The 23,667-nt window shown below is 39.6% G+C and overlaps 1 protein-coding gene across 2 annotated transcripts in view; it reads left to right on the top strand.

Annotated features, from left to right (window-relative positions):
• EIF4E3 (eukaryotic translation initiation factor 4E family member 3) overlaps positions 1-16,043 on the top strand; it is a 30,971-nt gene extending 14,928 nt beyond the window's left edge. For both annotated transcript variants that reach the window (XM_048858306.2, XM_075130254.1), the window contains 6 exons: positions 2,776-2,848; positions 6,987-7,081; positions 9,141-9,201; positions 10,685-10,751; positions 13,122-13,277; positions 14,266-16,043. In XM_048858306.2, coding sequence (XP_048714263.1) covers positions 2,776-2,848; positions 6,987-7,081; positions 9,141-9,201; positions 10,685-10,751; positions 13,122-13,277; positions 14,266-14,312 — 499 coding nt within the window. In that variant the 3' untranslated portion in view covers positions 14,313-16,043. The remainder of the gene's footprint in view (positions 1-2,775; positions 2,849-6,986; positions 7,082-9,140; positions 9,202-10,684; positions 10,752-13,121; positions 13,278-14,265) is intronic.
• The last annotated feature ends 7,624 nt before the right edge of the window (positions 16,044-23,667 follow it).

Raw genomic sequence — 23,667 nt, 5'->3', positions numbered from 1 at the left:
GTGTAACTGTTCTAACTCATTTATTTAAACACAGTTTTCTCATTGGGTCCATCAGCACAATGCAATGTCTATGCCATTGTCATCAACAGATAAAAGAGTCAAACATACGTTGCTGTCTGCTCTGCATTGAAGAAATAAATAATTGTTCTAAGCTATCTTTTGTGTGTTCTTAAAAAAACATTCAGCTTTGTAGCTGTATCTTCAGCATGTATTCCTGAAACAGAGACAAAGTACAATCTTTCTTTTCTCCTTATTGCTTTCTCAGTATGACTTTTGTGAAGTTACCATTTTAACCCAGTGGTGATTAAAGACACAAATAATGTAAAATGTATTACTGCCAGTAAGAAGAGAGAAAAAAGAATTTTGCCAGCACTCATTGGTTTGAAGACAGAGACCAATTTGAGTTGTCCAGATCAAAGAAGAAGACAAAGCATTTCAGGATTTGGGAGGCAAGATAGACAAAAGCACAGACAGAGCAATGTGCTGTCTTCTCTCTGCCTTCTGTCCATTGAACACACCTGTCATGCTTGTAACGTGTATCATCCGCACACACAGTTGTTTGCAGTTTTGCACAGCACTTGTGCAGCTCCACCGGCAGTAGCAATATCAGAAAACACACACCTGCCATTCAGTGATATTTGTTTGAGTGTTTTACGCTGTGGAGCCGCAAAGAAATAATAACAGGTTTCAGAGTAGCAGCCGTGTTAGTCTGTATTCGCAAAAAGAAAAGGAGTACTTGTGGCACCTTAGAGACTAACCAATTTATTTGAGCATAAATTGGTTAATCTCTAAGGTGCCACAAGTACTCCTTTTCTTTTTAAAGAAATAATAGCTACACTATTCACTTGTTCAGGCTCAGCCTGCAAGATACACCACTCTCGTATCCTGCATTAGGTCACTGGGCATTGTTGTGGTGCTAATGTACACAAAAACCATTAGTGCTGAATTTGCACCGTTGTAACTGATCCTCTCAGTACAGGCCCACAGTCTCCTATGCCATGCGAATTGACTACTCTGTTCACTGTCTCCTGTTTTCCTGATTACTTGTTTTGTTTCAAGCTTCTGCAGTCTTTTGCATCTGAGTTTGCATGCATTTCACCTTATAAAACCTTAAGGCTATTTTAAGGGAATGAAAATAGTATGGAAGTTGTTTGGAGAAGCTGAGAGGGATTAGTTCAGCTCCTCACCTGGTGTAAATCAACATAGTTCCATTACTACAGTGAGGTTACACCGACTCTTATCAGCTGAGGACCTTGCCCTGTGGCTTCACTAGATGAAGATAGTGCCTTTACAACTGCAACTGCTATCAACAATGCAACTGTATCTGTGATAGCAGTGGTGTAAACACCAACATATGCAGGGCTAAGGTGTTTCACCTTCATGTCATAAAGGGCTAGACAACTCGGGGGGGGGGGGGGGGGTGTGAGAAATGCTAGTGGGCTAGTTGGTGGTGTTGATGCTGGAGCTGTATCAGCATTAGGCCAATGGTTGGAGAATTATCTGAAATTCTCTGTGTAGACACAGACTGAATGCATTGCATGGATCACAAGAAGGAAAAACTAGAGAGCTGACCATTTAGGGTTTATACTTGCATCGGTGCATATGTACTGTATGTTTCTTGTTAATGTGAACTCTGCCTGGTTTTTGCAGGGAGACTTCCTGTATCATTTGTTTCTTTTCCACTTTTCTCCATGTATGTCTGTTTTATCTTTCATCATTTGGTTGTGCACAATTGAGGGAGAATTTAAGTATCAAGGTTTTGGTGGAATGTCAGCGTATTTTCAAAATAATTAAGCATAACGCTAGCAAGACCCTGTGTAAATTTTCTGCAACTTTAACTGCTGGCATTGCAGCCAAAGAGGTAGCCCGATGTGCTGGATCTACCTGTTTGATCTCTGTGTAATCAATGCCATTTTTAAAATATGACATCTGACTAAAAGTGCTTCTGTTTTCCCTAAGAGAAATTACAGCTAACAGTTGGTAAAATTAGCTGCCTTTTTTTTTTATTTTTTAAAGTGTGGTGTCGTTTTTTTGTTGTTTTTTTTTTTAAATTTCAGGTACTATATTATTTGTGAGAGTTTGTAATATGTTGCCATCTAGTGGGGTGTGTATGTAAATTAAAGGTGATTTCTTTAAAAAAAATCATAATTATTGCTTTGAACTGCATTGTTAATACAGCTAAAACTCCTTAATAAGAGAACATTAAAGTATGACATTTAAATATTTTAATAAGTATTCAAAGATAAATCAGATGTAAATCTAGTTGAAATTTAAAAACATTAACCCTGAAATTTCATTTAAAGGAACACTCTCAGTACCCATGGTTCAAAATTTGATCTGGATTTTTTCTTATTTCCGAGGACTCCTTTTGATTATAAACAAATAGAAAACCCACTTAGCTACTCTTTCCCTTTCTCAAAATCCACACCAGTAATCTAGCAAATGTGAACAATCCTATAATTACAGACAAGTGTTCTTGCATAATTAAAGTGGGTGGGTCCCTTTTTAGAACAAGCAGCTGTATCTTTGTTTTAAATATTTAATGTACAGTTTAATTAGAACATAAATATTTTTAAAATATCCTGACAACTCTCAAATTAAACTAAACATAAGAACGCTCAGCCTTTACTTTTAAAACTTTTTATAGTAATTTTTATAGTGATTGGAGTTGATTGTATAACTTTGATATGTTTGTAAATGTGTCAGTCATTTGCTAAGACAATCAAGTAATCATTTTTTGGATAAAGTATTTTATTAACATAAACTTTTTTTTAGGTCACTTCCAGGTACCACAGCAGCTGAATGTGCATCGAATCTCAAGAAGATCTATACAGTACAGACAGTACAGGTAAGATTAAAATTAGAACTACAGAAATTGCTACACACGAGAAATAACACTCAAGTTATGAGGTTATATTGGCAACCATGTGCCAGATGAGTAATTCTCATGCTTTCACTTCTCTGAGGTACAAAATGTAAGTATCAGTTGATAGTATATGCTGTTCCTTAGGCTTCCCTAGAATTTCACTGGTGGCGTGTTTGATTCCTGGGTGGTTTCTAAGGCTCATACAGGGGTGAGTTGCAGGGTAATACACTTGTTTTTGCCAGATACTCTGTCTTTCTAGAAGATTTCAGAGCCTCAGGCTGTGCCTCTAAATTGGATCATGAAACTTGATTTACTTTAAATCTCCGCCTTTTGTCTGCCTTTTCTCCAGCTATTCTCCAGTGTAATAAATTATTATATGAGCAATGGAAGATATAGTACACTGAAGTCTTCTCTTTGAGTACCCGGTTTGTGACTTTTTTTCTTGTGAACTGATTTGTTATGTTAAGGCTTTGTCTTTTTTCCAGAATGCTTGCAACAGATGAGAGATTCTGCATAATTTCATTCCGTGTTTTCCCTTTTACCTGTCATATATATAACTTTGTATCTGCAAAAAGTCAGTGGGTAACACTTGCACTCTGTATTCTGAATGGAAATAACCTTATTAGGAGTGTGGGTCCATATTAGTGCTGAAGCAGGCATGAAGTATCTGTTGTTGGGTTTTTCTTACATAATGTTAAAAGTCTGGCTTTAATTCACAAAAAGCCAGGATATTCTGATATGAGGCTAAAACTTTGTGGTGGCAATTTGGGGGATCTATTTACAGCTTATGACTTCTGGTTGATACTGGAGATTCTGCGTATGTGTGTCAGACTGCAAATTCCCTTTTCAATGTGGATCTTGTTCACCTTTTCTGCTGTCTTTTAACTCCATATAGAGCTAAAACCCACTGGAGGTGGCAGAAGAAGTTCTTGCACCTGGCACAAGATTAACAATGGATGGTTGCTAAACTTTGATGATTGCCCATTCAAATGGAGTGCCTTTAGGTGGATACCGCTCAGGGCAAATGAGTTTTTTTTCAAGTCTGAACTCCAGGAGGTAGTAATGAAACAAAGGGCCATCTAGTAGGGGACTTTATCGCATAACAAGGCTGATGAGAGGGTCACCTGACATAAGGGACAGGAGGTTATAAAAGAAAGGGTCTCTCATCAGTCTTTTTTTTTTTGGCAAGCAGTAAGGGAGGCTGGGCACTGACAGCTGAGTTCAGAGAGGGGGTTATTTTATTGTTTTGTCTAGGTCTGTATATTCTTGTGCTACCTGAAGAGGGATTAGCTTTTGAACCCTTGGCAAATCCTGTGTGTCGGTTTGCTTCTACTATCATGTGTTGGGGTATCCAGCAGGGTGAGGGGGAGCAGTGTTAGCACATTGTCCTGCAGGCCTAGGCCAGCTGGACCAAAAGGGTCAATTTCTGTGAAGGGATAGAGACAGAGCACGTCTGTCCAGGAAGTATGCCAGAGAGACCAAGGAGAGAGAGCGAGAGAGCGCTGCAGCCTCCTCAGACCAAGGGAAGCTTAAGAATATCTGGGCCCAGTGTGGTGGGACCCATACATCGCAAGGAGAGAAGGCTTTACAAGGGCTGTGTGACAAAAGCCAGGCAATTTGGAGATGAGGCTAGAACCCTGTCTTTAAAGGGACACTGTCTTGGTGGCTATGTTTTGAAATAAAACTGCCTTGACATTTGTATTGTTTTGTTTATGCCTTGTATCAGTTGTCCCTTCCCAGCCACACTTTCCCTCTGTTCACTCTGAGGCAATTAGCTTTAGAAATGTTCAGAAAATGAGGGCGTCGGTCAGAGCTCTGGCAAACAGGGTGCAATTGGATAGCTTGCGGTTGTGCTTTGCAGACCTTTATTGCAGGTGTCTGTTGTCCTATCTACGAATGAGAATATGCACATCGTTCAGGTGATTTCTGTAGAGGTTTCTCCCCAGGGAATTAAGTTTAACAGCATAATTATGCCCCTGTTTAAACTGGCTGAAATGGTTCTTACTCTGACAACTGAAGAGAGCACTGCTTAAGCCCAGAGTATGGTGTACATAGCATCACTTATCATTGCCTTTTCCACTCTTAATCCAGACACAATTAACTAAACTGGACCTTATTGTATTGAAGAGCTACATTGGTTTCCTCCCATCAGGTTGTTAAAGTTTTAGAGAATTCCTTCATGTCCCCTGAGAAGGCTGTTTCCACTAGATGAATTATCGCAGGCCTATAACTTGTCTATTGATGGGTTTAGCCTCAGTATGTACTAACCTATATCTGATAAGACTGCCCTGTGGAAAACAACAGAAATGTTCAGTGACTTTCTCTGTACTCTTTAGAATTTGCTATCTCATCAAAGGTAGTTGGTACAGAACATAGTAGCCTATACAAGTTCAAGAATATTATAGGTGTGAGCCAAAACCTTGGAGACACAAAGGGTTTCCCTTATTCTTTCAATTTCGGCAGATTATTGCTTACTACTAGACTGGTGAAAGCAGGGCACAGAAGACAATCTAAACTCACCCAGTTGTTCTGTTTCTGTCAGACTTTTCTATTATCAGTTCTCATGGCTTTAGGTAGTAGTACTCAATTTTTAACAGCTGGATAACAAAGTAGCTTTCAGATGGAATTGCAGAGAGCCACAAAATCATATTATAATGTTGCAAAGTTTGTTTTGTAAAGTTGCACTAATGCATGATTATGATGCAACATAATGACTTAACATCTTTGTTGCTTCTCCTTTACCTGTCTGCTGGGAAGGAGGGATCTCTTTGTTCTCCTCCAACCCCTACTACCACTTCTGGGGGCTGAAATGGGATTATTCTTGCTCTTTTTCCACCTCATCCCCTCGATGGTGGCTTCCTCTCTTACCTGCCTCTGAGAAGTAGAGTCTGATGGTTCCCCTGCTACTTGGTCTGTTCAGAAATCCCCAATCTTGCATTACCATGCTATATCATATTTTGTCATAGGCAGTACTCTTTCTGCCTGAGCTCTGACAAAATAGGTGGATCACCAACTAGGCATGATGCTCATAAGAGCTATAATGTAATCTTGTGATACAAGTTACCATGACGAGCGGTGTGATCTGAATCTCTAGACAGAAGAGCTAGAGGATTACTGTTCTATGGTATTCTGTTTAGTAAATAGACAGAATAAGTGTTTCTTTTTAAAAAGCACGTTAAGGAAGTTTTACTCAAACTGCTTTGGATATATGTTCCATTGTAACTCAGATTTAGATAATATTTATTATTATTGGTTTTATTCCTCACACCCATTATGCTTTAGTATCAAAGGCTCTGTTGTTAGGGTAAAAAGGTGTTGGTTGGAGGTTGTGATACAGCACACATCGCTTCAGCACATACAGCATGCTACTAGGGTCAGGTCTACACTACAGCCGGGATTGATGCTCTGAGATCGATCCACCCGCGGTCGATTTAGCGGGTCTAGAGAAGACCTGCCAACTCGACAGCAGATCACTCTCTAGTCAACCCCTGTATTCTATCTCCTACGAGAAGAATAAGGTAAGTTGACAGGAGAGTTTCTCCCATCGAGCTTCTCCCATCCCCCTGCGGTGTAGACCCCACAGTAACTCGACCGAAGGTACGTCGACTCCAGCTACGATATTCACGTAGCTGGAGTTGCGTAGCGTAGGTCAACTTACCATGGTAGTGTAGACATAGCCTCGGTTAAAATAGTAGATTTAAGAGCTGATACTTCTATTCCACATTCACGTATGAGGACACGGAGTGTGGAGTATTCTGCACTTTGGGAACTTCATTGCAGAGCAGTTGTTTCCCTTCTCTCCACCTTCACCCTCCATAGAAATATGAATTTGCTAAGCAACAGTGGCTTCCTAATAGGACACAACTTGTCATAGTTTTAGTGACTTGTAATTAAAATATTACCACTTCTGAATTATGTTCTCTTCAACAAAAAAGCTGAAAGTGAAATTGTGATGAGCTTTAACTTTAAAGAGCTTAAATACATAACCAGGGTAAATTATAGTTTTCTATGAGCAAGAATCTTGATAATTTTATGAAGTACAAGCAAAGCAAGTAAATCTGTATACAGTTCACTGTCATACGTGAATGATACTAGAACCTTTCTTTTTTTTTCTTTAAAGATTTTCTGGAGTGTCTATAATAATATTCCTGCTGTGACAAATTTGCCTCTGAGATGTAGTTACCATTTAATGCGGGGAGAAAGACGGCCACTTTGGTAAGTATCTTATCATTGTAAGCTCCTGGGGATAGGGACACTTATGTTGTTGTGGAAATAATAAATAATGGATGGAAGGAGAGAGTAAAGAGTTGCATGTCTGTACTGTACTGCCTTTAATCAGCTCGACTTGGGATTCAAAAGTAACTTTCATATATCACTAAAGATCTTGTTCAGCTTAAAAGCTAATTATCTTAAATCGAGCATTTATTAAAAATTAGCATGTGGAAATATGGGCTATAAGAAAAAGAAATATGGGCTAATAGTATAGTACACATTTATGTTGATTAATTGTATTTGAATTATTTTTAATTTACTGATTTTTCTTTTCTCTCCACACAAAATAGGGGGACATTAATGCAACTGACTAATATTCGTTGGTAATATTCACTGTGCCAAGTATGCTCCATATGTGCACATATGCACATACCTGTAGACATACACGCGCATTCCTTTAGGCTTAGATCAGGGAAGATTGACTATCAAGTTTTTTAACAGTACATTGCAGCTCATTCCAAATTTGATAGCTTGTTGTTCGTAGAATGGAAACTCAAAACTATAAACCATCAATTTTTTCTTTATAAACTGAGTTTAATTTCTCTTCCCACTCATATAGTTCATGCACTTTTTAGTGTATTAGGATTAGGAACCTTCTGAGTAGGCTGGCTACTTTTTTGCATGGTTTCATATTAGTTTGGCTTGTGATCGAATTACAATTCTTTACATATTAACAATAGACCATAAAACGTTTCACTGAATTTTGACAGACTACTGAAGGTTCAAGTGACTAGCGAGTCCGCACAAGAACTCCTTTTAAAAGATATTACTGCTGAACAGTGTAGGTTAAATTGGTTTTAGGTAAATGTCGACATTGGGATATGCATACACCAGCCTTGATATTTTTGCTGGCAATGTCAAAGGATAAGCGAGAGAAACGTTCTGGTTTTGTTCTTCTCTATTTTTAGTTTTGATTTGGTCAGTGATTTTGGGGAGGGGGTGCACTTCAAAGACCTTCTCTGAAGATGATGCTGGTCTATTTTAAAACTCCTCTGTCAAAGAAATTCAGTGTACTATATTTAAGGAAAGGAATGCGCAATGTTGATCTCATCACTAAGTCGCTGTCTTAGTAAGTATTAATAAATTATTGCACAGGAAGCAAGGGTCTTATTGAGATTCTCAGATTAATTAGGGTTTAAAATGTGGTTTTTGGCTAATTATGGCCATGTTTTTATAAATACCAATCTATTTTTGTGGGTGTTTAAAAATGTGCTTTCCTTGATTTATGTCCTTCCCAAGCCTTCCCTCAACACTCACCCCCATTGATGGGAGTCCATTTTGGCTGGGGAATCTTTAGAGGCTGCAAACCGTTTTCAGCAGTTCGGACATTGTACATTAAACATATTAGTGTATACCTTTTAAAAACTGGTTCTTGCACTTTTTCTTTGTGGAGCCGTGACACGAATTCAAGTTTATAAATTAGCTGCAACAGAACAAATTGGAAAAGGCTGTGACTAATAACTGTAGCATTATGAAGCATGGTTTAAAAGTGTTGTCAGCCCTAACTCCAGATCACTTGATTTTTTTTGAAGGACGATTAATTTCCAGTGATCACAGAACTTAACTGAAATATGTACAAGCTCCTGTTTTCACTAGTAAGAACCTGAGAAGAAACGAACTGCCGAAGTAGGAGGTTACCGCAATAAACCATGAAATGTTTTGTGGTCATGTGTTCTCTAAGAATTTGCAGCCATTTCAAAGGTGCCCTGTGATCAGGGAAAATAGAATTATTTCCTAACACACACCACATGGGAGAGGGATTGGATGTCGACAGGTGTGCTTCACACGAAGAATGAATGATTTCTCTCTGGTGTCAGAATTCCTAGCACAAGCCTTGTTACCTGGAATTAGTGCTCACATTTCAAATGGGATTGTCCTGGAAAAATTAACCCCATAAATAAGTTTAAATTTTTATCATACTATGAAAAGCACACTGTATGTAAACTTTACCTACATATGGTTTTGAATGGTTTGTTTTCTTTGATATATTTCCCACAACCAGGGAAGAGGAAAGCAACGCCAAAGGAGGTGTATGGAAAATGAAGGTCCCTAAAGAAAGTACGGTATGAAATGTTCATTTCTCTCTGGAAATGACTAGTCAGGGTTTCAGCTTAATTTCCATATATAAAATGATGACAATTTTCTTTTCTCATCTAGGTAAGTGTTTTAGGAGTAGGGCCTAAATAGCGAGGACCACACTGTCACTAACCAGTCATGTTCTTCACTGCCATAAGTACCGCATAATAATATTCGTTTTTCAACACACAACCTAATGTGCTTTTTATTCTCATAAGCCTGATCCTGCAAACATTTTTTACAGGATGAAATGCTTCCTGCACACAAGACCATAGGACAACTCACAGGAGTGAGTTTATGCTTGGTGGCTTATGCTCTGCGCTGGTAATGAGAGTTTGCAGGATCAGTCTGTACATTAATATATGAATCGCTCCATTGACAGAAAAAACACATCAAGTCAAAGATTGTCAGATTGACATCTTCAGACTGCATCTTGAAGCATGACCTCCAATTTGTCTTTCCTTACTATAGATTGATACAGTACCTTGTATTGGCTGATAATGAACCAATGAAATGTTTTATGCTAATTCTTTGCATCCTCAAAGGTGCATAAGAATGTTCAGAAACAAAGGGAAAGTTTTCTTGGCTCATTGTGTTTGTGCTTTGTGGTTTTAACCTTATTTTGTTTTAATTTATCATTTTTAATAGTACTAAAAAGCACAAACTAAATTGAAATAATAGTGAGGCCATGGTTTGTTTAAAAGCAGCATATGCAAAAGCCATTATGGCTGTATAGACAAAGATAGATGTTGCCATATGCTCCAGAAATATGATTATTTCCCGGTAAGCACACACCTTGGAGCATATTATTTAATTTATTAGCCCAGAGTTGCATGTGATTTATCAGCAATAGGGTTCCAAGTTTTGAATGCTTTTTTGGCTTAGATAGTAACAAAAAGGAAATAACAGTAACATCTGTCTAACATAGCCAAAGACAACTGTGTGATAGGTAGACTTTTTTAAAAAATTGTAATTCTCTAGTTAGCATTTGAATTTGTTGAAAGAAACTTTTTTCATAGTCAAAGGACAGTAAGACATGAGATTTAAATATAAATTTATCAATTTTTCTAGTACAGATTGGTTCTTAAAATGAACAGTACTTATTTTTGATAGAAACAAGCATTCACAAATGTAGTTTAATGGTCTTTTATCTTGCATAAGCAGGAGAAATACTTGAGAGAAATCTACATTTGTACTTTACATTAATTAACTATTTAGGTTGAGTCCCAGTCACAAATTTAAAGAAGGTAAATTTATATTTAAACATTCAATAGAAGAATGTCAAGTTATGCTACCTATAAGTATTATAAATTCTTGCTCCAACTCTGTGCAAATAAGGAATAGTATAACGTAAGATGCACTTATAACACACAGCCTCAGAAACTGCACTCAAGGCTGAGCAAGCAAACCTTACACATACACTGAAAGATCAATAACCTAGAATAATAACTGATTTTTTTTTCTTGTTAGTCTGCAGTTTGGAAAGAGTTATTGCTGGCAACTATTGGGGAACAGTTTACAGATTGCTCTGCAGCAGGTAAAGAGATCATTTTCTTAGTGTTTTCTTCTTATTTCTGTAGATTTATTTTAAGCCCCTGTCCCAAGCAGTAGGTTCTTGTTCAAAATATTAAAACATCCAACACTTAAAAATTGTGTCACAGTATATAAGCATACCTATTCTCCCTGTCATGAACACAAAAGAGGACAGACAAGGTTTCCTGGCTAGCTATGTGGGACAGAGTTAGCTCTAGATCGGGGTTCTTAAAGTTTTTCTCTCTGAGGCCCCCCCCCCCCGCTTCCCCCCCACATGCTATAAAAATTCTAGGGCCCAACAGATGCTTCAGCCGGGGTGGGGACGCTTCAGGGCTCCGGGCTTCAGCCAGGAGGGGTGGGAGGCTGGGGCTGAGGGTTTGGGACTTCTGTCCTATGAGGTGCCGCTGGAGCTTGAGGAGGCTGCAACACCCCCCTCCCACCTCCGGTTGAGAACCTCTGCTCTAGATTATTGTTCTTGCCTGCCTCCAATGGCCCAGCTTGAATCCCTTGGGGACTGGCAAATGTTCTAGGTTTTAAACATCTGTGTATCAGCAGGTGTTCTAATAGTTTAATACTAATGCCATGGTGCCAGGATTCTGGAAGTCTCAGCAGGCATCCATTTGCTTGTTATGGGGTGTTTTGTACCATTACTGCTGAGAATCTATCTATCCTAAGCACTTTTATGGCGCTCATTACTGTAGTATCTGTATGCCCCACAATCTTTAATGTATTTATCCTTGCAACACCTTTGTGGGGTAAGGAAGTACTGTTTTCCCATTTAACAAATAAGGAATGGAGGCACAGAGAGGTTAAATGATTTGTCCAGGGTCACAAAGGAATTCTGTGGCAGAGCTGGGAATGAACCGGGCTCTCCTGAGTGCTAGGTTAGCAACCTAATCAGTGGACCACCCTTCTTCTCATTTGATATTGCTTTAACCAAATTAGTTGTTAGTGTTAATTTTACACAAAATGTACTTGAAATAGGTTGCCTGTTACGTGAAACCACTAAATTCACTCAATAAGTGATATTGTTCAGATGCAATAATTTAATGACCGTATTTTCAAACTAAATCTAGTCCCTAAAAATATACTTGAGATTGCATGCTTTATTTAGGAATGGACTGCAGAGGGGTTGTGAGCGTAACCTTGCCTAAGACATATTATCATATTTTACATATTCCAGTCATCAAACACTGGTAGAGGTCTGTCTGTTTCAGAATATAAGGCTGAGTTATAGGAATTGTCCATAGTTACTGGAGAAGGCAAATGCTTGGCTAACTTGTCAGTCCACTGAGCTAGGAAATAAATGCTCAAAAATTGTTACTAAGCTAACTTTTCTGTTTGATCAAGGAAAAATAAAAATATATGTTTATAACTACATTTAAATGTCCTAAACACAAGCATCTGGTTAGACAGATGTTTATTTAATGCCCTGAATTACATTTTGAAGTTGTTAATTACAAATAATTACATTTTGAAGTTGTTCCATTTCTGATTTATCATTCAGTAGAAAATAATTTGGTTTCTTAATTCCATAATGAAGTTCAACAAAGACCTTTCAAACCAGGGAATTTCTCTCCAGCCTGATCAGTACAGTAGAGCAGAAAAGTAGTATTTATCTCTCTTTGGTGTGTTTGGCTTGGTCATTGTCTTGGATTTTTTTCCAGCAACGGTTTGTTGAGCTAGTATACAGATAATAAACTTCTCTGACTGCTTGCATTATAGGAAACAGAATAAAGGTGCCCCACATCCTTCCACAGTAAGAAACTTTTTAAATCTGTGCCTGTTCAGTCCTATGCGTAGTTAAACTGACATCAGGAAGTGAAAAAGCATGTATGCCTTTTACACTTAATCCTCTGTGCAGAATTCTGTCCCAATCTCAGTGATTCAGCAGTAGAACACAGAGTTCTGAATGCTGGGAGCAGCCCTGTGAAACTGACCATAGTCTTGTTAATTTCATCCTGCTGCTGCTGCTGCTTGAGGAAACTGTGTGGCAGCCCTATTGAAGCTTACATTCTGGAAACTTTACAGTCTCCATCATACTTTGAAAAATAAAGCTTCCTACATAGTGGTGACATTTTTTTTTTAAATCCCTCAGCATAAATTCCTTATATTATTGCAACACAGAATTAAAGCCATAGCTATAGATTATGAACTGCACCATTTCACTGTCAGGTACTATTTACAATAACTGCTGCAAGTAAGCATACCTATGGTTTCTACACTGGTATTCCCTTCATTCTAGACCGCTCGTTTTCATTTCATGTTTGATTTATTTGTACAAAATGTTCCACAGTAGCATAACTAGCCAGAATAGACTCTTCTCCCTTTTAAAAAAACTGATTATTTCTTCAACACTTCTTCCTCTATACAGATGATGAAGTAATAGGGGTTAGTGTCAGTGTTCGTGACCGAGAAGATGTTGTTCAAGTCTGGAATGTGAATGCATCTTTGGCAAGTGAAGCAACAGTTTTAGAAAAGATCTATGAACTTCTGCCACACACCTCCTTTAAAGCAGTGTTTTATAAGCGTAAGTATCTTGTCAATTTATTTCCTCATAGCAGGATTTCCAGTTTTTGTTAGCGAAAGTGATCGCAGATGAGTATAGGATAACCTTGTTAAGTGACTGACTGACTGACTGAATTTTTAGCATTCAGAAATGTAGCATCTCTTGTTGCATGAGGATTTTTACTTTCTAATTATTGGAGATTTTTTTTCCTCTGTACAAAATCGTGAGAATGGCTTTCGTAGTTAAGTTTTAACAAATTGGTTTGTCAGATTCACAAGGTATTTTTGGTCTGCAAATGCAATAATAAAAAAATGCCTGCATAACCCTCAAGATTGTGAGCTATTGTTAATTAATATATTTATTGGTATTGTAGCAACTACAGTCAGGATTTGGGGAGGAGAGGGGCTTCTGCTAAGCTCTGTATAAACACACTAGTAAAAATGGTTGTTGTCTTTTCTCTTGTCCTCCCTGACCACTCATCCTTATTATTGTCTTCTCCTGTTGTTCTCATCTTAATTTAAACTGTAAACTCTTCCAGGTAGGGATTCTGGGTGAAATTCTTGCCTTTGTTGAAGTCAGGGTGCTATTTTGCTAATTCATGGTGCTGGACTGGGAAGGAGAAGAGAATGGGGGAATTCCTCCAGGGGTCTGATCCAAAGCCCATAGAAGTCAATGAGAGTTTTGGATCAAGCTGCAGCACAAAAAAACTTAGGACTTGATATAACAACTCATATCCATATGTGTAAAGGTTGCAGGGCCAGGCTCGTAAGTACAGCCATGTTAGACCTTGCATTATGCCTTAAGTGTACAGGCATTTGTAATAAAAAGCTTAATGCCTTAATGGAAACAGACTATTTCTTACTAATAGTAAAAGCAACAGTAGGAATACTTTTTATCCATTAAAATATACCTCAGTCCCCAAATTTCCATCCCTTAGCATCTTTTTACTTAGTACTTGTTCATATAGTCAATTTAAAAGTTGAGTTTTTTTCCTTTTTTCCCCCGTTAGCTCACAGAGAGCATCATGCTTTTGAAGGTGGACGTAGAAGACATTAACTGCACCCTGTAAAAAACTCATACTTTGTAGTCTGAGTTTGGGAAGTGGTCTAAGCAGGGAGATGGATGGGCAGAAGCCTTGCAGAAGCACCACATCTGCTCGTCATTTTCAGTTTGTTTCTAATGCTTTCAAATTGGGCCATTATTACTCAAAATGAGGAAAATGGTTGCCTTGATTACTAAACATGGTGCTCCTTACTTTCTTAGCTTTCTACAGTCTCAGTTTGGTTTCCTTGTTGGGGGGGGGAAAATTGGCCGCTTGTTTTTCTTTTGTTCAGACTGTATTTGTATTTCTGTTTTGTTAAACTTAGAAGACTTTCCTTTCTTTTGAAGTAGTTGTACTGTACTTAGTAAATTGCAAATATGCACAAACATGATATGCTGCTTTTTCTAGGTTGCTGTACATAGAGGAATCCTGGCTTGGTCAAACGTGTTTTCAATATTTGTTTTGAAACATTCCTATCATGTTAAGATTTACTCACTGTCTTTGTCCCGAGAGAGAGAAATTGCACTGCATTATTCTAATATCAGGTCATGTGGTCATGCACTGATAAGAGCACACATACTGTAAAAATAAATAATAATCACTGAATGAGATCCTGGAAACAAAGAGCACATTTGTATTGGGACTGACTTAAATTCTCTGAGTTGTTATCCAGTGTTTAATTTAAGCTATCTCAAAAAACCACATTCAGCCTAGAATGAGAGATCTGTCAATAGAAAACCCTTCACCTCTTATTTTAGAGGAGATGATATTGAAATAGTTTTGTATGCTTTCTTATGAAGTTTTTCGGTGCACTCACTAAAAAAAAGGTTTCACAAGTCAATTCTAACACATTTTACTAAATAGATCCTTCTCTCACCATGCTTTGATCATATTTGGCCTCTGCCTGCACCCATAAAGGTCAGTACCAAAACTCCTGTTGGCTACAGTGCAAACAGATAACCCCCACTGTATTTGTTTCAAGCTATGGTGGCACCTTAAGTGAGGTTGTTCTTAATTTAGAAAAATGAAGTTGATTAACATTTTACAGCATGAATGTGAATATTTACAATGTTAAACTCTAGGTGTGTTTTTGTCTATATTAATTATTGGAGGTTTCAGTATGTTTTATTATAGTACCAAAGATTTATTGAGTTAGTTCTTTTTACTAAAGGAAGCTTCAAAGTAAAAATGAATGTATACTCCACTGAGTATTACTGGATTGGTGTGTTTGTTTGGAAATTGTTCAGATTGCACTGATTTCCACATATTTAGTATATTAAGAGGCAACCATTGGAATTAATTACACTTATAAATTAAAAATTCCCTTTGAATTTTTTTACTTCATCTGTATTTATGAATTATAATTGTGCAGTTAATGAGGATTATTAAACAAAATTTTTCTAAAATCAAAAGACTCGCTTCAATAATTGCTTTCTGAGATTGTGTTACTAGAACTGCTTTCTTAAACTAGATATGGTCAGATGAAAATTCGTCTCCAAGAAACTATACATCTAATCCTGAACATACATCAAAATCTTTATTTTTAAAAATTCAAATATATATATTTTTGTTAACATATGAAGAAAGGGAATGTTTGATTAATCTTTATCAGAACTGTCTCGTATTTTCAGTAGTAAATCTGATTTTAGGATTTTTTTTTATTTTGAAAGACTTGTATTTCTTTATATGTGCTATTAAACTTTGCATGTAGTTTGATGTTCTGAAATAAAAGCAGAGAGACTTTATGCTTATGTTAATGACTTGATATTTTACAGTTCGCATTGTTTCAGTGTCTCAGAATATGAAATTTACTAGTTACTGTTTGTCTAAATGAGCTTTAACACCTGTGCTATTCTGAAGTCTAGTTACAGATTTCAAGGATTTCCTTCCATTAAGTTGAATTCTCTTGGTTACCCCATATCTGTCTGAAATCTTTAAATTTGTTTCAGAAATTTTAAAATTCAATATTTAACTTACAATAAAAAGAAAAGGAGTACTTATCGCACCTTAGAGACTAACCAATTTATTTGAGCATGAGCTTTCGTGAGCTACAGCTCACTTCATCGGATGCATACTGTGGAAAGTACAGAAGATCTTTTTATACACACAAAGCATGAAAAAATACCTCGTCCCACCCCACTCTCCTGCTGGTAATAGCTTATCTAAAGTGATCACTCTCCTTACAATGTGCTGGAAATGGCCCAACTTGATCATCATACACATTGTAAGGAGAGTGATCACTTTAGATAAGCTATTACCAGCAGGAGAGTGGGGTGGGGGGAGAGAAAACCTTTTGTAGTGGTAAACACCCATTTTTTAGCTCACGAAAGCTTATGCTCAAATAAATTGGTTAGTCTCTAAGGTGCCACAAGTACTCCTTTTCTTTTTGCGAATACAGACTAACACGGCTGTTACTCTGTAACTTACAATAGACTTCAAACTAAAGGAGCTGTTTAAATTATTTCTAAGATTTCTTGATAACACAGTAGCTTTAAAGAAGAGACTGTCTTGTAGAAATTCAAAGATGTTCTTTGTGTACCAGGTGACCTGGGTCTTGCTTATTTTCTTAGGCCCAGATTCAGCAAAACACTTAAGGACAAGCTTAAATTCCATTTGCTTAAGTGACTTGCTGAATAGGGATTGATTTAGTCACATGCTTAAAAGGCCCTTATCTTTACCTATGCTGTATGAGAGAGTAGTCTCCACTTTTCCCCCCAGGAAATGAATAGAGCCAAGCCTCGGAAAGCCAGAGCTCCTGGTTCTGCATAGGTTGGTGTATGCAGATTTGCAGGATACGGACAGCTAAAAAGAAAAACCTTGAGCTGTACGGTATGGAGTTGCAAATCAATTTCAGAGAAAGTAGGGAGGGCAGACGACTCATGCAAATAAATTCTTAGTGACTTTCAAAAATGATTACCTCTCCCCCATCTGAAATACTTTTCTGAATTACTCTGGAGGAAATGTGACTGAAATTCTAGTCAGAAATTAATCTCTCACATCACCCCTCATTTATTTCCACCTGTTGGAAACAAATTCCCTCTACCCCATGTTTGCTTTGTGGACTAAATTCCCGGCTGGCTGCCATTCCGCTGACTTTAATAGAAGTGCACCTACTGACAGCAGGTAACTAGAATTCGGCTAAATAACTAGAATCTGCTAATCTGACGTTTTGGATTATTAATCCTATTGAAGCAAACTGTCCTTATGCCAATACCATGTAGTTTAACATTTCCTGGCATGCCACATTTTTCTTATTTTAAAAGTCTTTATGCTGGAACATTGCAAGAGACATTGTCACAGTTAGCAGGTCCGTATTTTGGCCTACCTCTGCCCACCTTATCTCATATCTCCATATGGGCCATCCAGAGTCCACTGAAGTCAGTGGAAAGACTCCCTTTGATGTCAGTCCCTAAGTGTGCTTGCAATTCTTATTTGTTTTTCCATCCTAAAAAGAAAGTAGTTAGCAACCTTATTCTAGTACTGAATTTTGAGGCTGTGCTGAAAATGCATTGACTGGCAGAAGAAATTTACCTTTCTCTCCCTCTGAAGTGTACTCATTTGTGTCTAATTTGTGTGAAATTTATTAGAGATTGCATTGTTCTGAATGCCCACGATATAATGGCCTAGTATATGATTTCCTGCTTACTCACCAGCTTTGGGTTTTTTCTGCTTGATTTGTGATTTGAAGCAAAAATTCTTAGTGTTACTTTAATATTATAATTCGTTGGGTTATTTAATACAAGGTTAAATAAATTGATAAATTAGGGTTCAGTCCTGAATAAACTGGTAAAATAGGGTTCAGTCCTGCATAGTGCTTATTCTATACAGTGCATATGTGCATTGATTTCAATGAGACAACACTAATTAATGTTTGCAAGATAATGCAATTGAACACTGCCAGCCTAGCACAATGCTTCTACTTAGGGAATTGCATTGAGTCTCTGAGCTAACATGAGTTGGAAGCTATGTGGAAGTTAGACATTCAGCTATCCTGGAAGCAGCATAATATATCTTCAGTTTGTCCAGTATAGCTGAATATTGGGCATACTGCTGGGAGGAAGCGGGTATAGTACTTCCTGTTTTTACTAATTAGAACAGGCTTAATCATTAACTATAGATTTCCATGTTTTTTAATATTTCAGCCAGACCCGTCAGTATCCTTTCCACTTTCATTCATTCACATTTCTTTCTGATTTTAATAAACCCTATATATAACTTCCATAACATCCACAGAGTAACTTTGGTTCCCGGGCTGAAATTAATAAGGATCCTTTCATTCTAAAATGTAGTGCTTAGGCTCCAATTCATTAAATTGCGTGTCTATAAATTAAAATTAGGGTTGGATCAAAATCCATAATGTAAGTCTACATGACAACACTGATGTTCATTTTATGTATATTTTTATGCTTGCAATGCTCAGGGCATGTCTACACTAGAAACTTAAGTCAACCTGTGGTAGGTTGACTTACAACCACCGCAGCAATTACTATAGTGGTTGATGCCCATGCTACCCTATTCTATCCGTGGCACATGTCCTCACTAGGAGCGCTTCCACTGACTTTCAGCCCCCCACATTGCCCCTCTTAGACAGGAGCTCAGCTTCCCCTCTCAACTCCCTGCCTCCGGGAGCCCTGCTGGCCCTGGGCTCTCGGCTCCCTGCTGCCAGGAGCCTGGCTGCCCTGCCAGGCTCACGGTGGGGAGCTCCCTGCCTGGAGTCCGGGGGGCTTCCAGTGGGGAGCCAGGAGCCTCCAGGCAGCACCCAGGCTCTCTGCAGGGAGTGGAGATACTCTGGGCAGCAACTGGGGGTCCAAGCAGAGAGCCTCCGGGCAGCAGCCCAGCAGGGAGCTGGGAGGCGCAAGCCAGATAGGGGAGCTCCGGCACCAGTGGAGCTGGGAGTGGGCAGCTGGGGCTTAGAAGGAAGCTGGACTCCGAGCGAGGAGTGGAGCAGGTACAGCACGGCCAGCAACGGGGAGCCCGGGGGCAGTCAGGCTCTAGCTGGAGCCCCCCACCCACCCCGGTGACGGCCCCACTTGTCAATTTCACGTCTCCAGCATGGAGCCGTGAAATTGACCAGAATGACAGCCACCATCCAAAGTAAGTAACGCAGTGTCTCCACAGACCCTGAATCGCCCTAACTAAGCCAGCATAAGCCCTATGCCTCTCGTGGAGCTGCAGTTATGTCGGTGTAGTAAGTCACTTTACATCGGGGAGAGCAAGGCTGTAGTGTGTACACTGCCATAATTAAGTTGACATAAGCTGCCTTATGTAGACCTAACGCTGTAGTGTAGACCAGGCCTCAGTCGAGCGAGCTTCCAGAATTTGAGTCAATTGGTCTTTAGTTCAGACTGACCTATCTGATGTTTTCTGAAATATGTTACAGTAATGTTCAGAAAAGTGGACACTCCATAAGTGTCGTAAGTATTTTTCTTGTTGTACCTAGAGTTGAGCTTCATTGAACACGATTAAACGAACAGTGCACTGCTGTAAAATAACCCCAGACTATTCAAAAGAATCTCAAAATAGACCATGAACAAATTCCTAGTAAAACGAATTGCCAATTCTGATAGATCAGCTAAGTATTAATAGCACCAGAGATCGTCTATAAATATTCTCAAAAGGGAGGAACGGAAAAAAACAAAAGCAAAGGAGTTGCTGCTCTTGTCAGGAGCTAATGACGAGTTGCCTTCTCTGGGAACTGTTCTTACCATCTGAGTAAGAGGTTACCACTGCAGCCTCCAATTGAAGAGAAACCCAGGAGCTGAGCAATCTCTGCAGGGGTGGGAGGAAGAGAAGAGCTTAGCTAGGGAGTAGTTACACTGGCTGGAGAAGTGTGGAACCACATGCATAAGGCAGGGAAAGGGAGCCACGTGGATCAGTGTTCTGAGGGGGGAATGCACTGCCGTGTGCAGAGGGAACAGAAGCACGGATCTCCTGCTGGCATGCTGTGGAGCACAGGGGTGTGGGAGAGAGCAGGGGAAGGGCCTGTGGCCTGCTGCTGAAGCAAAGCAAGTGGGCAGGAAGGCAAAGGAGTTGCAGTGAGGAGAACAGAGGAAGAGGGGTGAGAGGAACAGCCGTGGATGATTATTTTTAAGTATACTCCGTTGTGGTAGTTGCCCCAGGAATGGGTGGTGGCAGGGACTTGTAAGGGAAGGTTGGCCCTTCTTGAGAAGCTGTCCAGGCTCTCGCCTGCTCTAGAGCTCGCCCGTTGACCATTAGTGATGCATGAGCAGCTCAAGAAGTCCCTCTGCGTTATGCTCGAGGTAACTGGGAAATCTGCATAAACTCCAACCCGTAGGAACAGGAGCAGCCAAAGCAGGGATTACTGGATACCACGCCTCTGGGCATTCAGGGCAGAGCTGTTGGAATTTCAGACTTTCTCTGCCCTGTGCTGATGGACAATTTGCTCCAACCCTCCCTCACCTCTTCACCTCAGCTTCACTCTACATCTGCCCCTCCTTCTCTTCTTCTCTACCCTACCCCCCATCCACTCTTCACTTCTCTCTTCTTTCCATTTAGCTGATCCCCTCCTAAGTAAACCCCACCCAACCCCGGAAAATTCTGGACTCCCATGACACTTGCTGCCATCACATTGTTCACTCTGCTTGTTACAGCTCCTCCCCCACCCTGTGTCTGTCCTGACTACTGTAGACAATCTGGTCTCAGGGTTTCCTTGTAGTCGCCCATCTGTCTGTAGCCATCTGTTGTCACTTGTACACACAGACTGTCTTTTTGTTCTGTTTGTTCAGCACCTGGCACAAAGGGGTCCAGGTCTCTGACTGGGGCCGCAGGTGCTACTATAATACAAACAATAAATAATAGTAGTAGGCTTTTTCCAGAGGACCGAGGGAGGCCCGGCAGAGCTGGTTCTTAGTGGCGGCGTTTAAAGCTGATGAGCGTCCTGCTGAATGCTTTAGTGATACATGGGATTTTTGGTGTTTGTCTCACGCTTGTTCTGACCGGGCTCCTCTATCAGCTGTGAATCCTCCTCTGCGGGGATACGTGCAGAATGAGGATCGCTGGCTACCTGGCTGTCTTATACAGCTGTTGTTTTCACAGCTTTATTGGCTGCTGGCCCACCGAGCCATGTGCCAGTGGCCAGGCTCTAAGCTGTGACTCTGGTCATGCTTCCGCCCAGCTTCCTGGGCCTCTCTGAAGGGACTCTTCAGCGCTCTAGACAGCAGCATTACTGCTACTATGGTGACTGTTAATTGTAAGTTTCACTTCATGGGGCTGAAACGCTGTCTTCTGGGGAAGCCTACTTAACAGGATTCTACTGTAATAAATAAGGAGCAGTTTACTGAACACCACTTATTTGATGAAATCAGTGAAGACCTAAGAATGAAGAGGCAGGAAAAGGCCACTTTGCCTCAAAACCTCAACTCCCCGCTTGTCACTTATCCTTTAATCCTCCCTCCCCGTAAACATATCTAGCTGTGTCTGTTTTATGTATACTTTTTCAGCAATATTATTTGACCACGAATTCCCCTTCTCCTGCTGTTGGAGCAAGAGCTTTCGGTATGGATTCTTCTCAGCATTTTCAATGGTTCTTGGGTTTTGAATTTCTTGAACAAGTTATTCTTCCTCCATCAACTGATATCAGTTAACCTCTTTGTTCACTAATGTCTCGATGAGCAGTATTATTACCAACTGGCTCACCTTGGTAGCCTTGTTATGCCGTGGTACCTGCAGCCAGTACTGCCTCTGGCTATTATCAGATCTCATAAACTAAACAAAATCAAGCCAAGACAGTACTTGGCTGCCAGTCTTTTATCCACGGGATTGCAGGAAGTTGTAGACAGTAAGTATTTCTCCTTAACCGTGTGTCCCAGCATGGTGCTAGAAGGCACTATAAGTGACTCTGCGGAGCTATTTGCGCCATCAGATGTTAATACTGAGGGATGTATTCCTTGTTCAAAAAATCCTGACCGATCTTTTGCAAATTTAATGGCGTTAGCCCTGGTGTTCTAGCCAGATTTCAGTCTGAATAACTGCTTTTTGCTTGCCCTGTGTAAACTCAGTGGTGGAGAGAGTTTTCTCACACAATTCGCACTGAAGTGTTGTGCAGAGTTTTACGCTATGAAACATATTACTCATCTCTAGGCTCAAACCCAGGTGAAGTGATTCCTGTATGTAACTTATAAAACACATTACATTTTCTTCAACAGGAGGCCCTACACACCTGCAGTTATCATGGATTTAAACAGGACACTGCTGCATACTGAGACTTGTCTCCTCCAAGTCAACTCTCTCAAATGTTGTGCTGTCTGTTTTTTAATACCGGCTTCTGCAGACTGAGTAATTTGTATGGGAACAGGAGAGTCACAATATTAATGGCACTAGACCAGTGGTTTCCAGCCTCTTTTTTTTTATTTGCAAACCCCTAATATTTTTGAATGGAGGTGCGGACTTTGAAATCTTAGACCTAGTCTGCGGACCCCAAGCGGTTTGCGGACCACAGGTTGAAACGCAAGGCGGCCTGGAGCATGTTCATGCTCCTAGTCTGCAAGGAAAGGCAGGGTTATCAGTAGGGAGTGGCTGAATCCACTTACTCTTGGGTTGTGAATCTGTGTAATCAGCATATCAAACAATTTGTATAATGTAGTGGGGCATTCTTTCCTACAGAGATCACTCACCACCAGGTTTACAAGCCAGGGCCGAGGTCCTAGGAATGCTTCGTAGTTGAAAAAAAAAATCTTGACGTCCGTGTGCCGCATCAAAACAGTGGTTAGTTTTACAAGCAGGGCCGGATTAAGACCTTTAGAGGCCCTAAACACTGAAAAGATTATGGTGCCCCCCCCCCCCGCATATGTAATTCAAAATAAAAACAATACTATACCGTAAAATACAATTTTATTTTTCAAAATGACACAAAACTTACGTGTATGCTGAAATTAAAATAGCTTCTTTCTAGATTTTCTGATTGCAAAATTCTGGATAAGTTCATTGAAGCTGACTCGACGAAGCATGTCCGCTTCCGTACACAATAGAAAAAGTGAATCAAGTCTGTCCTGACACATTGTTGTTCTCTAAGGGTTTTTTATTCTTTTCAGCTGAGAAAAAGAGCGTTCTGCGGAGCGGTTAGTAATCATCAATGTTAGAAAAATACGTAGTGCGATCTCTACATTTGGAAATACACGTTGTATTCCATCTTTCTGTATTGTGTCATGAAGATCAATGTGACTGAATTTCATTTTTCCTGTTTCATTAAACTTTGTGCACATATAACTGTGGAACTGCCATACTTCTCCACAGAGATTCATGTTCAAGTCAACAGGGTATGACTCAACTAGCTTTTGGGAGCCTTGTGAATATTGTTCATCAGATAAGTCCATATAGTTTAGAAAAGAAAATCTACTTGATACTTCTTTG

The sequence above is a fragment of the Caretta caretta genome, chromosome 7 (genome assembly GCF_965140235.1).
Source record: "Caretta caretta isolate rCarCar2 chromosome 7, rCarCar1.hap1, whole genome shotgun sequence".
NCBI classification, from domain to species: Eukaryota; Metazoa; Chordata; order Testudines; family Cheloniidae; genus Caretta; species Caretta caretta.
This window is presented reverse-complemented; position numbering and strand designations above follow the sequence as displayed.